This window comes from Rattus norvegicus, chromosome 17, assembly GCF_021556685.1.
Source record: "Rattus norvegicus strain SHRSP/BbbUtx chromosome 17, alternate assembly SHRSP_T2T, whole genome shotgun sequence".
Taxonomy (NCBI): Eukaryota; Metazoa; Chordata; class Mammalia; order Rodentia; family Muridae; genus Rattus; species Rattus norvegicus.
Window position 1 is genome coordinate 9147501 of NC_141550.1, and position 16817 is coordinate 9164317.

Genomic DNA, 16817 nt, shown 5'->3' on the forward strand with positions numbered 1-16817 from the left:
AAAAAATTAAAAAAAAAGAAAACCGGGAAGGAAGGGAAGCCCACCAGAAGTGGGAGTGTGTGTGTGTGTGTGTGTGTGTGTGTGTGTGTGTATCAGACAAATGACAGAAAGCCAATGACCCATGATGTGTTGAGGCCCCATACCCTGTGTGCTAACCTAAAAATTAAAAACGAGAAAGAGGGGTTGGGGATTTAGCTCAGTGGTACAGTGCTTGCCTAGCAAGCGCAAGGCCCTGGGTTCGGTCCCCACCTCCGAAAGAAAAGAAAAAAATAAATAAATAAAAAGGAGAAGGAACTCGGAATCTTATTTATTTCCTTTGAGGCAGGGTTTCATAATGTGGGTCTGGCTGGACTGGAGCTCACAGAGAGCTGCCTGCCTCTTTCTCCCCTGGGCTGGGATTAAAAACATTATATCCAGACAAATTTTTTTTTTAAGATTTATTTATTTAGTATATATGAGTACACTGTCGCTGTCTTCAGATACACCAGAAGAGGGCATCGGATCCCATTACAGATGGCTGTGAGCCACCATTGGGAATTGAACTCAGGACCTCTGGAAGAGCAGTCAGTGCTCTTAACCAGCCTTCTCTCCAGGCCCCAAATAAAATATTTAAAGAAATGAAACAGAACAGCAACAACAATAACAACAACAACAACAACAACAAAATGCAGATGGGCGTGAACTGGGCGTGACTAGCGCAGGTCGGAGGTGAACTGGGCGTGGCTTGAGACAGGTGGTAGACAATTGGTGGGCAGGCAGGAATCGGAGGAGGTACTTCCAAAGTGCACTTAGGTCTGCTTTTTGCATAGGACATCGACTATGTAGAAGGTTGGGAGACAGAAAGGGTGGGCAAGTAGCAGGATGCAGAGATGCTGAGGCCAAGTCCTGAGCCCCAACCTCCAAGCCCTCTCCCGCCTGCCCCAGGCTGGCACTCTCATGGTAAGGAGAACTTCAGCTCTGTTCTCACTCTGGCTCCCTGCCCCTTTCCTTCCCCATCTTATGTTATCTCTATTCCCCTCTGCCCTAACCATTGCGTTCCAGCTACCGGGCCCGGGACTGACCACTCCCGGGGCTCATTAGAGATGGGTGGAGGAGAAACTACCGAGGATGGGGTACATGGGTACAGTGAGTACCCAGAGCTCCTGAAGCAGGGGTCTTGTGAAGTGTAGAGTTTTCCCAAACCCTGGTCCCATTCCAAAGCATTGCAGTGAATCTAAGTACTGACTTCTTGGTAGAGATGATTGACCAAATCAGAACAGGAGCCTGCTGAAAAAAACCCACTTCTTCTTTACAGATGCGCTCCGGGGGAGCTTGCTCTGTGGCCTGCCTGCCTGGGAAATGGGTTGGGAGGCGTGGTGGTGATGGAAAGGTTTTCCGGAGCTGGGGAGGGCTTCAGGGTCCTCCACTCCACCGGAAAGAGTGCCTGAAGGTTCTGTCTGTGCGGCCACTTCTCCACAGGGACTTCTCTGAGGCCCAGTCCTGTCTGTGCTCAGAGCTTTGGGAAATGAAAGGTGCTAGAAAGTTCTCCCTGGAGTTGCTTTGGGGGTGCCCTGCTTGGGGTTCCTTAGGCGGTATCCTTAGGTGCTTGGGAAAGAAGACATCATTTTCTGGACACCCCATCCAGGAGGAAGAAAATGATTGGAATAAAGGTGATGAGCTGGGGTGGGGTGGGAACAGCTTGAGACAAGGTCCTGGGGCAGAGTGGGGGGTATGGTTAGAGAGAGGGATCTGAGTGGGATTCAGATAGGCTGGCATAGCTAGAGGGTATGGTGAATAGGTGGAGAAGTGTGCAGGGGAAGCACGGGCCTGTAGCTGGAATGTAAGCAATGATGGTGGTAGACTAGGAAGGGTCCTTTCAGAAGAAAAAGGCTGCAGACAACCCAGGCCTGGCCAGATGAAGAACTGAATGGGGCAGGGACAGGGTAAGGACCATAAGGGGTTTAATGTAGGGTGGAACAGACCCAGGAATGGGGTGAGTCTGGGCTGGAGTTAAATGAATCAAGGGTGTTGGGCTGGGTCAATTATTCTGGGGAGATGGAGAAGGATGTCTGGGCCTGGAATCTTGGTGGGTTTATGGCTGGGGATGAGGGTGTGCTGCCAGGTTGGGGACGAGGACAAGACAGGTGCATGGGACTGGCCCTGGGAGCAGAGTGGAAGCTCAGTGTCGGGTGTTGGCCAGCAGGGCGAGGGGCGTGTGTGGGACGCTCCGGGGCAAACTGGGAAGGGGGGGCGGGCCTCCCCCTGGGCCCGGCCCAGGCGGCGCTAGGACCGAGCGAGCCGAGGGAGTGAGCCGGGCGGAGCCAGCGCCCCCCGCCCCCCGCCGGCCGGTTCCCCTCCCCCGGCCGCTGGCTCGCTCGCTCTCAGCGCTGCAGAGGCTCTGAGGCGGCGGCGGCGACTCCCTCATTCCCTCCCTCCGGTGTCGGTCGGTCCGCCCGTGCGTGCGTCTGTCCGTTCGGCCTCCGTCCGGCCCGCAGCATGGCCGGCGTCAGCTTCAGCGGCCACCGCCTGGAGCTGCTGGCGGCGTACGAGGAGGTGATCCGGGAGGAGAGTGCAGCCGACTGGTGAGCCCCCCGCCCCCGCCCCCGCCCCCGGCCCCTTTGTCCCCAGGCCGCCGCGCGCCTTTGTTTCCCCGAGGCTCTGCCACCGGGAAGGGAGGGGGAGACCCCGAAATGGTGCAACGGCCCGGGAGAGCTGGGGAGGGGCTGCCTTTGTGCGAGCCGGGGGAGGGGCCGGTCGGGCCAGGCTGGGCGTGCGGGCCGGGGCGCCCTGAGGCCGCCCTAGGCGCACTGGGGACCCGGGAGCCGGACGCCAGCCACGCGGATGTGGAGCCCAGACCTGGGGCCTGGGGTCCTACGGCCCTGCCGGAGCCCATCCCCCTTCCCACCCTGCCTCCCTTCACGGGCCCGGGGGACAGGTGTGCACGGGCCAGCCAAGGGCACCTTCGCCACCTTCGAGCGGGCGAGGACCGGGTGGGGATGGGGCGGGGACCCAGCTAGCGGAGCCGGCCGGGCCACAGCACAAAGGAAAGCTAGGGCGGGGGAGGAGCGCCGAGGGCTGGGGGCCAGCGTGCCCCGCCCACCGGGGGCTTCTCAGGGTTGTCTCTCCCCGCACATCTAGGTTAGGGTGTGATACAAGGAGGTTCACTGCCACATGGCAATCACGAAGTGATTTCTTTATCCCTCACGGATCGCAGAGGAAGAGGCAGGGCTGAGCCCTCTCCCTTTTTGGAGGAGGAGATCGCTGGGACTAGGCAGCTAGGCAGGAAACGACTCAGGAGATGGACCGGAGCAGCTTGGCTAGGTGGCCATCTGGGAGGAAGCGTGGAGGGAGGCCCCGTAGAGAGACACCAGATGAGTAGATTTCTGGGACCCTACCCTCTTCGCTCAGCAGCAGGGGGTTGTCAGCCTCAGATTGGGGCGGTGTGAGTGGATGGCTTCTCTCCCCCTCCCCGGCTGTTCTCCACCCCGAGGTGGAGGAGGGTGTGAACCACCTGCCTTGGACTGAAGTCTCAGGGTTGTCAGGAAAACCAGGGGGCTCCAATGCCCCTTTCTGAGCACAGCCCCCAAGTGTTGTTCTAAAAAAAAAACAAAAAAAAAAAACCCAAAAAAATCCCCATTTTGTATTTGGATCCTTTCGTTTGGGCAGGCTGGAAGTAGGCTGTCGTTAAGAAAACGGAGGCTGAATAGTTAGGGCTTAACAGTGAGGGACCCCCCCCCCCAGTTGGGCTGGCTTCACTCTCACCCTAGGGCAGCCGGGTAGGGGGGCTGGAGGACAGAACAAAATAGCCATGCGTTCAAGCCATGGGTACTGCAGCACTGGCCGGCAGCCAGGCCCAGAGGGATGGACTCAGGAGACAAGTTCTTGTGTCTTGCAGGTCAGTTATAGGAGAGGCCAGCACAAGCACAAACCATTTCCACATTGTTGTCCCAGCCCTGCCCCTGGGGGGCTGAGATCATTGGAGGCAATCTGGGCAAGTGGCCTGTTTGAGGAGCCTGTTTGAGGAAGTGGCCCTGCCTGAGGAGAAACACTGGCCAGAACCCTTCCTTCTCAGTTGTGGTCCATGGAGTGTAGACAACACCTTGTATCTTTTAACCCCTCGAGAGCCGAACACTGGCAACCCAACACAGGGGCCGCCAACTACTTCTGCCCCACATCCTGCTCAGAATAGGCCTGGGCCTCCACCACCAGCAACATCCGTGTAGCCAAAGGGAGGTAGTTACTCAGCCCTGGCCTCTGCCAGCCCCGTCTGGGTTGTGTGAGGGATATGTGCAGATGTACCCTCGCATATCTGCTTGCTTACTTCCAAGGGCCTAAACAGCATGTTGTAAAAGTGTGGCGAGGATTGCATCTTACTGAAGATGGTGTGATTCCTCTCAGCTCTTATCATGCAACCCGGAGCTGGCTGAGATCTCAAGGCTCAGGACAGACCCTGAATTTATCAGTCCAGCAGGAGGGGTGTCTGGGTTAAAACGTTGGGGCACGGATATTTGGCATCTTGCGGCTACCTTGACTTTGTGTGTGTGTGTGTGTGTGTGTGTGTGTGTGTGTGTGTGTGTGTGTGTGTGGCGGAGCTTGGGGTTGCTGACCCCCTAGGAGGCAGGGTCTCTTAAGGACCACCATCCTTGTGCTGTAAGCAGGTCACTGGGGAAGTCAGATTGTGTAGTGGGAAAAGCCAGCACCACCAACCCTGGCTATGGTGTGATTCATTGTGTGAGAAGTTCCTGCTCTTCTCAAGTACTCTGAGAAAAGAGGGGGATGGGCAGAGTCCATCTAGGGGTCTCCGGGGCCTTTCCAGTTCTAGCTCACTGAGAGCACGCTGGTCTTCAACCTTTCACTGCTAGTGTCCATGCTAAAGTCGGACTCTTACCTTGCCCTAGTCCAGTGTCTCCGGCTTAAATGGTGGATGAGCGTTTGTGTCAACATTACAGATCCCTTGTGGTGTTGTTTTGTGCTGGACCCAGGACGGAGGCAGCAGTATTTGTTAGCACAGTCAGAGTCCCTGCCTTCACAAACTGACAGGACAGTCTCTGTCACTGCCAGTGACTGTCTCCAGGGTCTGGTGAGGTGTGTCCCATCTATAGTCCTCTCCTCTTCTACTTTGTCCTGATGTTTCCTAGCTCCTACTTGCCAGTCCCAGAGCACCTGTGTTATGTTAGAGAAACTGTCCGGCAGGGTCTGGGACTTAGTGCAGATGGCTTTCCCCATTCTCGCTGAGCTCTGGGCCGTGAAGCTCAGACTGAAGCTGGCAGTGGTGTCCTGAGTGGTCTCCATGTACAGAAAACCCAAGTGCAACTGTAGGGCAGAACGTGTTTCTCAGAACTGAATCCGCGAGCCAGTGTGACCCAAGTGTGGGTGTCAATGCACAGTCGTTTTGGAGAGGTGGGCTAGCAGAGCTGAGAGGATTTGAATGAGGCCTGGCCTCTGCGGAGGAAGGACTGTGGCCCTATCGGGGAAGAGGGGCGGTTTGGAGGTAGGTGGGCATAAAGGGGCTTCAGAGAGTCTTGAGACAGAGCAGCCTACCCCAGAGAGATGTGATGGCCGGAGCTGTGTCTTGGAAGGAGCCAGGATTCCTGGTGCTGGCTCAGTGTTTCATCTGTGACTAGAGAGGGAGACACCCTGTTTCTTTGAGGGCTCTTTGTTCCTGGCCATGGGTTAGGGCAGCCTGACAGGTGGTGGGACAGCTGTTGGAGCGGCTGGGGGAGCAGTTGCACCAAGGGCTCCAAGACATGCAGCCCACCTGTGTCTCTTTGTGGGGAAAAGCAGGGAGGGGTATGGGAAGGGGAGGGGCTGCGGGGGCTATTTGGCCATCTTAACAGGGGCCAGCAACCCCTGGGGCATGGGGTTAGGCCCTCCCTCCTTCCTTCCTCTCCCCCCCCTCCTCCCTTTTTGCTCCTTTCTTCTCCTCCCTCCTCCATTTTTTTATTTTCTCCACTTCCCTCCTGTCTCTTGTCCTCTTCCCCCTCTTTTTTTCTTCCTCCTCCCTGCTCCCCCCTTTCCTCTATCTCTGCTTTTCTCCTTTTCTCACATACCCCAGCCTCCTGACTTAGATAGGAAATGGGAGACCAGGAAGGAAGGTTCTGTGCCCTTCTGAATTCTCAGGGACCAAGATTCCCTTCTCCATGTGTCTCCAGCTTGATGCCTGCATCGGGATGGGTTGAGGGGAGCTCAGGGGAAGTCTCTATATTACCTTTCCATGAGATGGATGCTTTAGTATGCCTGCCAAGAATAAATAGAGCAAAGAAGGCTAGGAAGGAAGGAAGCTTTTCGGTCAGCTTCAGTCTATATGGTAGTCCTAGAAGGCGTCAGTGAGGACAGGGACAGCCTCGGGGCTGGAAAACCAGGAGATCTTAGGGTCAGAGACAGGGAGTGATCACAGCGACCTCACCCCCATCTCAGAGAGGGAGAGATTGATTCTGAGGATGTCCCTGGGGTCCTTTGTGTTCGAGGAGAATGCAGCTCTGGTGGGCTGGTTTCTGTGCCAATTGCTGGGTTGCCATGGTTACCAGGGGATGCCCAGCATCGAGCACCAGATTCTTCTCCCTCCCAAAAGGGGGAGGGGCGGCGGGTACCAAGGCACGCACCAGGTAGATTCCTGGCTCTGGCCAATGAGGGATGAGAATCATGGTCGCCAGGGAACGGTAACCAAGGAACCGTTGCCTTGGAGCCTCCATCGCACACCCGCTCCACTGAGTTGTGGGCTGCCAGGGCTAGGGCCGGACGATGAGCTGACTAGGCAATGATTTCTCCCCCACCACTCCCTGGCTGCCATCTGACCCAGGTCTCCGACTCAGCGGAAATGATGCCTGGCCTCCTCATGACCCACCAACGATCAAAGCTTACCCCTCCTCATCCTGTTCTGCCCTGCCTGCCCCCTCTGGTGTCACTCTCCCTTTCTAGTGCCTTCTCCACCCAAAATTGGCTGCCTAGATCCTGACAGTTCTGAGCCACTCCTCCCTCTCCTCAGGGCTCTGTACACTTACGAAGATGGCTCAGATGACCTCAAGCTTGCAGCATCAGGAGGTAAGAATTCCAGCCGTTCCCTCTCCGTCCCACCACCCACTCTGCTTGTTTCGGTCCCCTCCCACTTTCCTGCCTCCGTCCAGCAGACCCACGCTTGTCTGACGGTTGTCCTTCTTCCTCTTGGTCATCCCCGCATTCCTCAGAGTGTAGAGAGAGTTCCTGCTTCCTGTTGAACTTCTGGGAAGACAAAGTTGAGGAAAAAGCAATTTGCCCAAACATCATACAGCTAAGGGAAGGGGCCTGGTAGGGTGGGTCTGGCTCAGTGCTATTCTTAGAGCTGGAAGATTTCCTTAAGGAAAGCTTCACGTGCCTCGCTGGGCACCAGCACCTGGTAAGACATGAGAGGTGTGATCCCTGAGAAATGAAGATGTGTGAACAGACTCCTTTGGTCCCGCCTCAGATCGGGCCCAGGAGGATTCAGAGGCAAAGCTTGAATCCTGTCTGCCCCTTTGTCTCGTTACACAGAGGCCTGAGCCTCCAGCTGTGCAGAACAGAAATCCCCTGGGAGTTCTAGGCCCTTGTAGGGGGAAGGGTATAGGAGAAGATGACTTGTCCCAACACCTTCTTGGTTTCCCCAGAAGGAGGCTTGCAGGAGCTTTCAGGCCACTTCGAGAACCAGAAAGTGATGTACGGTTTCTGCAGCGTCAAGGACTCCCAGGCTGCCTTGCCAAAATATGTGCTCATCAACTGGGTATGCAGCTGTGGGATGGGGCTGGGAGCTGAAGGCCCCAGAGCGGTGACATTCCACCCATAGCCACTGCTGGGGAGAAATCCTGCACTAGTTCTTGGGAACTGGTTCTCTGGGCCCGTAGGCTGTCACGCCTTCAGGCTGTTTCTTCCACTCATCCTGTCCTGACCCCCGTCCTCCCCCCCCTTCACTGGGTACCTTGCAGGTTGGTGAGGATGTGCCTGATGCCCGAAAATGTGCTTGTGCCAGCCATGTGGCCAAGGTGGCTGAATTCTTCCAGGTAGGTGGGGACTGGGTCTGAGGCGGGCATGGTGAGCCACCTAGGGCCAGGTTTGTACGCAGATGGGGGCTGGTAATGGGTGTTTGGATGCCACCTGAACACAGCTTTTTTTATGAAGGGCGTTGACGTAATTGTGAATGCCAGCAGTGTGGAGGATATCGATGCTGGCGCCATTGGGCAGCGGCTCTCCAATGGACTGGCTCGGCTCTCTAGCCCAGTGCTGCACCGCCTGCGCCTTCGGGAGGATGAGAATGCTGAGCCGGTGGTCAGTGTATTCCCGGGACAGGCTGGTCTTGTGTCACCTGTGTGACCTGGTCCCCAATCGGGCCACCCCAGGCCCTCTTAGCCCTCATTCTGCACATGTGACCGCTCGCTTGGTCTGCTCTCGTGCTCACACCCAGGCTCTTGGCTCTGCAGGGCACCACCTACCAGAAGACGGATGCGGCCGTGGAGATGAAGCGGATTAACCGTGAGCAGTTTTGGGAGCAGGCCAAGGTGGGCAATGCCGTCCCTGAGCCTTCACGCCCAGGTGTCCCTACCTGAGCCTGCAGGGTAGCTCTGACCTCTCCGGGCTGAAAGAGCAAACCCTTTTGGTCTCCCGCACACAGGGCTCATCCCCCTAATTCCCAGAAGGCCACCTCCCCAGCCTGGGTGGGAGTAGATTGGAAGGGCCAAGGCTAGCCTGGGCTCAGGGCTTGTCCTTCCTGGGTGTGGGGTGCAGAAGGAGGAGGAGCTGCGGAAGGAGGAGGAGCGGAAGAAGGCTTTGGATGCCAGGCTCAGGTTTGAGCAGGAGCGGATGGAGCAGGAGCGGCAGGAGCAGGAGGAACGGGAACGGCGCTACCGAGAGCGGGAGCAGCAGATCGAGGAGCACAGGTAAAGTCAGGCCCAAGGCAGAGGAGCACCCCGCACTGAGCCCACACTCAGGGGGCTTCCTGCACTTCTCGTTCCAGGAGGAAACAGCAGAGTCTGGAAGCTGAAGAGGCCAAGAGGAGGTTAAAGGATCAGTCTATCTTTGTGAGTTATTTCCCAGGGCTCCTGTGCCTGCCCAGGGTCGTGTGTTTTCCCCCCTGAGAGCGTGCACGGGCATTCGTATCAGCAGAGTGTCAGGTCCAGCACTTGTCCTGTGGGGACCTGGTGTTTGTGTGGAAAACAAACAACTAAACAACAACAACAACAAAACTCCTTTTAGGTGCTTTTCTCCAAATTGGAAAAAAAGACCCACCTTGACTCAGCCCCTCATTAACCTGGCTCCTCCATCGCTTCCCCCCTTGAGATCCGGGGGACTTGGGGTGTATTAGTAGTCATGGGCTCTGCAGTTGGGGTTGGGGGGACTTGAGAATTAGGCTTTGTGATGAAAGGACTCAGAGCTCCTGCGTGAACTTAGGCTGGTCTTACTAGGGACATAGGCAAGCTCTGGAGCAGCCTCTTCTTCCACTGTTCCTAATCTATACTGCACAGCCGTTCACAGCAAGGACTTTTGAAAAAGCCAGGTTTTGTAGGGATCGCAAAGGTGCGTGCACACACAGAAGTAGACTAGTGTAGTGACTTCTGGATTCGCCCTTCATCTTTGTCACCTATCAGCATCTTAAGCAATGGCCGAGGAAGTTTTGCTTTTCTTCAGAGTTCATCTACTGCTTCAAGGTATCCCATGGGAAAGTAACAACATTGTAGCCAGCTGTGCCCCTTTGATTTCAGGTCCTCCGAGAAAGGCCCCACTGAATTGAATTTTAGCACTCTAAAATGGTCCCCCACCCACCCACCCTCAAGACTGGGTTTCTTTGTAGCCCTGGCTGTCCTGGAACTTGCTCTGTAGACTAGGCTGTCCTCAAACTCCCAAAAATCAGCCTGACTTTGCATCCCAAGGGCTGGGATTAAAAGTGTGTGCCACCAGTGTCCAGTTAAAATGACTGAACTTAGGAATTCTTAGGCACTGTACTGCTTCCTCCCCTGTTAATGAGTTTTAGATTTACTTTTGTCATGTATGTGAGTGTTTTTCCTGCATGTGTGCCCCTGCATCGTGTGTATGCAGTGCCTGCAGAGTTTAGATGTTGGCTCTCCTAAAACTGGAGTTACAGATGGTTGTGAGCCAGCACAAAGGTGCTGGGAACCAAACGTGGGTCATCTACAAGGGCAGCAAGTACTCCAAACCACCGAGCTATCTTTCCAGATAGATGGTTCCCTCTTGGCCTTGGGTTCTCATGTATCAGAATGCTTAGGCACAACGGTGCTTTGAGTCTTCCCCTCTCTCTCCTACCCACAGCTCTAACTTGTTTCTGTGGTGTTGACATTGTTCACAGTTAAAGCCTCTATGATACGCATGCTCCTTTTATTGTGTGTGTGTGCGCGTGAGTGCTCATGGGTGCTTGTGCATTTGTGGACAGCGTATTTACCCATCATGCACTTGTTTGTTTGTTTGTTTGGTTTGGTTTTTTTCGGAGCTGGGGACCGAACCCAGGGCCTTGTGCTTCCTAGGCAAGCGCTCTACCACTGAGCTAAATCCCCAACCCCTCCCATCATGCACTTGTAAAGGCCTGAGGTTACCTTCTGGGGTTTCCCTCTGTAGCTACCGACTTCATTTTTTGAGGCAGGTTCTCTCTTTGAACCTGCTTACTGTATAGCTTGACTGCTTGGCTAGGGAGCCCCTGGGTCTGCCTCTGCTGGCTCAGTGTGTGTCCTGCTGGGGATCCAAACTTCAGAAGTCATGCTTTCTCCAGCCTGCGTCTGCTCCTTTCTCTAGTGGCAGCAAAGTAAGTTCTAGGTTCTATGCTCAAAGGCAGAGCTCAGAGCCAAGAGTGGTGGCACAAACCCGTAATCCCACCACCAGGAAAGTCGAAGCAGACAGATCACTGCGACTTCAAGGCCAGCCTGGTTTACATTATGAGTTCCAGACCAGCCAGTTCTAAAAAGTAAGACCCCGTCTTAAAATATAAGAAGAAAGTTCTGCTCTTCACCTAGTTTCTTCCCTTTCTCTAGCAGCCCCTTCTGCCCAGTTTGCCCCACAAACAGCAGGAGATGTCAAATAAGAGACTTTTCATGTAGTGAGTTCCGTTGAACAATACCAGCCGTGCTGGTCATTCACAGACGTGGGGCTTCATCCTGTGTTGCTCACAGAGGGTGAGGGAAGTGACCCCAGAAACAGGAAACACAATGCTCTGTAGTCTGTGGTATCTACTGGGAACTCCCTGAGGGGACCCAGAAAAGGTAACGACCTGAATGAACCAGGGGCTTCTTGCTCAGGAGTTAGTGGCCGAGCAGAGAGAGGCCTTAAACTGGAGAGGCCTGACGGTAGGTCAGGCACTCGGGAGACGTGAGCTGACCTCCGATGCCAAAACACGGGGTTGGGAAACGGGATGAGTACTCTAGCCTGTAACTGGAGCATGCAGAAGACATCATGTCCACATCTAGCAGAGTGTGTGGGCGAGTTGGAGCCGGGATAGATGGTGTGGTTGGAGATATGAAGGAGTCTAGATTAGTCTGAGGAAGAGAGAATGTAGCCAAGTAAGGGGCCCGCCCACCTACAGTCCTGGGTTTCAGTCTTAAAACATAAGCCAGGAAATGGCCAAATGGAAATTAGGGAGTGGGGGCAGGGGGTCTGCAGTGAACTGGGCATCAGGGCTCCAGTGTAAGGGCAGCTTCCGGATGACTGTCCACCATGGTGTTGGGAAACTGGGGGCCCGGGTACGCAGCTCAGAGGTAGAACGCTGTCCAGCAAGCCTTCGCCCCCCACTCCCAGGGTGGGACACACAGAGCCAGAGAGGGGGAATACAAAACAAACTAGATACCCAGAGGACTGTGAGAGATTCCATCTTAAAAAACAAAAGCCAAGGCAGGTGGTAAAGCCGTAAGTTCAAGGCCAGCTTAACAGTTTAATGAGACCCTGGCTCAAAATAAAAAGGGTGTAGCCACTGCTAAGGCATTTGCTTGGCTTCTGTGAGGACCTGGGTACAATCCCATGTATGACAAAATGAGAAACCAGATTCTCTTTTCAGTTCAGTATGAAACCGATAGCAGCTTAGTGATAGCGGCTTGATTTATGTGGGGTTAACACCTTGCTCTTGGGGCCTGAAGAAGTGGCTCAGCTGGGAAGAGCAGTTTCTCTTCCTGAAGATCTCGGCTCAAGTCCTGGCAACCCACATGTTGGGAGCCATCTGTGGCTCCAATTCTAGGGCTACAGCGCCCTCTTTTGGCCTCTGAGGGCACTGCACACACGTGGTGAACAGACATCCATGCTTTTAAGATAGGGCATCACAACACCACCCAGCCCACCGGCCATATTCAGCTTGTGCTCTGTGTGGCTTTAAGGTAGCTCAAGGACCTGGAGTATTCTAGAAGCTCCTGGACACCTGGTGAGGTGGGAAGTGAATGAGTCTAATACTCAAGGCCTGACTGGTCTGGGGATGAGGTGGCTGCAGACATCGAAAGAGAAGGCTGTGGAAACTGGGTACTGAGAGGAGCAAAGTGCCAGCTTTGAGATCCTGCTGGGTTGGGAAGAGACGCTCAGGACATTGTCCCTCTGGTTTCCAGGGTGATCAGCGAGATGAAGAGGAAGAGTCCCAGATGAAGAAGTCGGAATCTGAGGTGGAGGTGAGAGCGGGGGAGTGGCAAGTGAGACAGATGGGCAAGGGCTGGTTCAGACGGCTAGCCCTGCCCAGCTCTCTAACTCTTCCCTTGTGCCCTCAGGAGGCAGCTGCCATCATTGCCCAGCGGCCTGATAACCCACGGGAGTTCTTCAGACAGCAGGAACGAGTGGCTTCAGCCTCTGGTGGCAGCTGTGACGCACCCTCGCCCTTCAACCACCGACCAGGTAGTCCTTGGTGCCCTCCTTGCCCGATCCGTACTCCTCAGACTGTGGCCCTAAATCCCTTTGGGACTTCTTCTTGGAAAAGAAGCCTTTCCCAAGGACTCCTTGGAGAAGGCAAGACCCCCCTTTCCGTGTGCTTCCACACCCAGCTCTCCAGGTGGTAGCACCCCCCCAGAGGGGCTGGGTTGGGGGGTGGGGCACTGTCAAATGGCTTTGGCTGAGTAATGGCTGGTACTCAAGGCCTGTTGATCAGTTTGGTGAAGGTTCACACACACTGCTGGTGTCGGAAGCTTCCCTGCAGGGCTGGACTAGGTCCGGCCTGAAGGCTTTGGATGCATGTTGGTGGGATCTTGCTTTGACCTTTCAGTGTGAGCTCCCTGGAGCAGCTGTTCTCTGGGCTCGCTTGTTCGCTTCTCCTTGTGTGGCTTCCTCCTCCCCTTGAAGCGCCCTTCCATTTCTTGTCCGCTGCTCTGAGTATTTGCATTTACTGTGTGCTTGGTCATGTTGCTGGGGTTCCAGGGGCATGGCAGACTATACCCATTCACGCTGCTACACAGAGGCTGGCTGTGTGTGTCCCCATGCGTGTATCTGGTGGGGGGCATCAGATGGCTGGCGGCTGTGGCCCAGCTTGGCTGAATGTGCACCTTGGCTGAAGGTGGCTTGGACATCTAGGGCTGGCCCTGGGGGTGGGTGAGGCCTTGGGGCAGGGGTGGGGGAGACTGACCCTCTCTTGTCCTCTGTCTCTTTCTCTGTCTGTCTCTCTTGGCAGGTCGTCCGTACTGCCCTTTCATAAAGGCATCGGACAGTGGGCCTTCCTCCTCCTCCTCTTCCTCCTCTTCCCCTCCACGGACTCCCTTTCCCTATATCACCTGCCACCGCACCCCAAACCTCTCTTCCTCCCTCCCATGTAGGTAGCAGCCCCAGGCCTCGGCAGGGTGGGGTAAGGAGGGCCCCGCTTCCCAGCAGCCCCCTCGCCCTTTCTCCCCCAGCCTGACTGCCGACTGCTGGTGTTTGTCCCCAGAGCAGGTACTACCTGCCTCTTGTCCCTGGCCCTGTAGGGCATTGGCCCCCAGCGGCCTGGTTTACAGGGTCTGGAGCAGTAATCTGGCCCCTGGGGGGCCTGGGGAGCTCACAGCCCCCACCCGCACTCAAGACACAAGGTGGATAGTCCCGAGTCCACCTAGCTCCAAGTCCTCACTCACTAGCCTGGACGTTTGCTCCACAGGCAGTCACCTGGACAGCCACCGGAGGATGGCGCCCACTCCCATTCCCACCCGGAGCCCATCTGATTCCAGCACAGCCTCCACCCCCATCACGGAGCAGATCGAGAGGGCCCTGGATGAGGTCACATCCTCGCAGCCTCCACCCCCACCTCCACCACCCCCACCAGCTCAAGGTAAGAGAAGGGCTCCACCGGTTCCCATTCTTCCATCAGTCTCTGGGCGGGGGGAGGGGAGACCCTGGGTTGCCACGGTAACGTAGTTCAAAGGACCCGGACCACTCCATCACCAACACTACACTGGTAAGGATGTGGCTGTAGCTGAGGACAGCCCCGGTGTTGCTGTCAGACTTCTCTAAACCTCATTGGCTCATCACTGAGGAATGTGGCCTTCCTCCCAGGGGTTTAAAAAGAGTGGGTGAAAGGACCGGGAGGTATGACTGATGCTGAAAGATGCCTCTGTGGTAGGTCCTGCCCAGAAGTCCCAAACTCCTCTCTTTTCAGTGGGTGGGCAGGGCATGGTACACTGGCCCAGGGCATCTGTCCTTCCTCAAGGGGACTGACTGCATTGTGTCCTTCGTGTGCGACAGAGGCCCAGGAGTCTGCTCCCAGACTGGACGGTGAAGAGGTCTGCAAGGAGGCCAAAGTAGCAGCAGCTCCTCAGGTCTGGGCTGGCTGTGCAGAGGAGCCTCCTCGGGCACAGGAACCTCCCCTGTTGCAAAGCAGCCCCACGGAGGACTTGATGTGCACAGAATCTCCTGAGCAGGCTGTCCTGGCGGCCTCTCCAGAGCCTGATGCCTCTGTCACCTCAGTAGCTGATGCTCATGCAGCTGACACCATCGAGACCACCACTGCCACTACTGCCACCACTATTGCCGACAACGTCACCCCTGCCGCCGCCAGCCTCATTGATCTGTGGCCTGGTAACGGGGAAGAGGCCTCAACGCCTCAGGCTGAACCCAGGGTGCCCACCCCACCCTCAGGTGCTGAGGCCTCCCTGGCAGAGGTGCCTCTGTTGAATGAGGCAGCTCAGGAGCCGCTGCCACCAGTGGGCGAAGGCTGTGCCAACCTTCTTAATTTCGATGAGCTGCCAGAACCTCCAGCCACCTTCTGTGACCCAGAGGAGGAAGCCGAAGGAGAGCCGCTGGCTGCCTCCCAGGTCCTAACTATGCCCTCAGCCCTAGAGGAGGTAGATCAGGTGTTGGAGCAGGAGTTGGAGCCAGAACCTCATCTGCTGACCAATGGAGAGACCACTCAGAAGGAGGGGACCCAGGTGGGACAGGGGGAGCCTGGTGGGAGGGACACTGGTCAGTGCGGAGGGGGAGGGCTGACTGCTTGTAGATCCGCGTTGAGAAGCAGCTCTATTCCCCCTTCTCCATCCCTGCATTTGTTCCCTGGCAGGCATCTGTGTTTCCCTAGCAACCCAGGATTCCAAGAGTGGTTGCTGGGGAAACAGGCTCAGGCCTGATAGATCAGCTGTAGTCCTGACAGTTGGGGCCTGGTGACCGGTGCTTTTATTAAAATAAATAAACAAACAAACCAAAAACAAATAACAAACCCCAGCAGGCCAGCGAAGGATACTTCAGTCAGTCACAGGAGGAAGAATTCGCCCAATCAGAAGAGCCATGTGCAAAGGCTCCACCTCCTGTATTCTACAACAAGCCTCCAGGTAGTATCCCCGGATGAATGGTGGGAATTCTGGCTTCCGGATGGGATTGGAGGGCTAGTGGTGTCACTAAACACGGTTGGCACAGCTCTTATAGAGGTTGGGGGTGATGGTGGTGGCAGCACCATTGATGGATCTACCCAGCCTTCTCTCCTCTCCCAATGTATCTTAGAAATCGACATCACCTGCTGGGATGCAGACCCAGTTCCTGAAGAGGAAGAGGGCTTCGAGGGTGGTGATTAGTAGTGGCGACTGCCCCCTGGCTGCCCTCGCCAAGGCTGCCCACCTGCAGTGGCCTCTGGCCAGCCGGCTTGCAGCGCCAGCATTAGCAGCAGCCCCGCCTGGCTCCCACTCTGGATTCCGGCACTGGCCGGGGACCTGTCTGCTTCTCTACCCACAGGGCCTGACTTTTACAGCTTTTCTCTTTTTTTTAAAAGTTGATAGACTTGTACAATTGACTGGTTTTCCTCCCGTTGGTAGTTGAAACAATGTTGCAGATTCCACCCCCTTCCTGCCCAGACCAGATTGTAGCTTAGTCCTTCCTGCTCAGCTGACCAGGGTGGAGGCCTCACCCTGCTTGGGACCTGGTGGGGGTCGGGGGTTCTGGTGGGAAAATGTTCCCCCCCATCACTTTTCCTAGTTTTATGTTTCTTGGAAAAAAAATATCACTTTGTATTCTCTATCCAGGGCTTCAGATATTTTGCACGAAATTTAAAACATGGCAATAAATGGCTCGTGGGCTCTGGCTCCCTGGGACCCCACCCCTTCTCTTTACCCTCGCTGCTTGGTCGAAAGGAATTATCAGACCCACCTGGGGCCCCTTGGCTTCCCGCCCTCTCCTGCCGGGCAGGTCCCAGGCTGGAGGTCCTAGGCGTGATTCAAGTCAGGGTTTATTGATGGGACCCAGTGGTTTGGGTGGCCCCTCCCCAATTCCTTCCTCTCTGCTTGGGTTCTTTTTCACATTAACTTTTTTTTTTTTAAGCACAAACTTATGTAATGGGTCGTGCTCATGTCTGTTAATAAAGAAATCCAGATCCCTTCGGGCCTGCTGCTCTGGGCCTCCAGGGGTTGATCTGGCGTGGGCGCCGGCCCTCACGACCCGCGTCCCAACTCCTATCACCTCCGAGGCTACAGGGGGCGCAC

General features: G+C 55.7%; 1 protein-coding gene across 5 annotated transcripts; it reads left to right on the plus strand.

Annotated features, from left to right (window-relative positions):
• The first annotated feature begins 2362 nt into the window (after nt 1-2362).
• Nucleotides 2363-16712, plus strand: Dbn1 (drebrin 1). 5 transcript variants are annotated; one of them, XM_087591591.1, is made up of 15 exons: nt 2363-2561; nt 6965-7020; nt 7599-7711; nt 7914-7988; nt 8107-8253; nt 8406-8483; nt 8710-8861; nt 8939-9002; nt 12513-12572; nt 12669-12792; nt 13559-13696; nt 14015-14185; nt 14599-15281; nt 15575-15677; nt 15847-16712. In XM_087591591.1, exons 1-15 carry the CDS (start codon nt 2476-2478, stop codon nt 15915-15917), a joined length of 2121 nt encoding a protein of 706 aa, XP_087447717.1. In that variant the 5' UTR covers nt 2363-2475; the 3' UTR covers nt 15918-16712.
• Nucleotides 16713-16817: the final 105 nt, after the last annotated feature.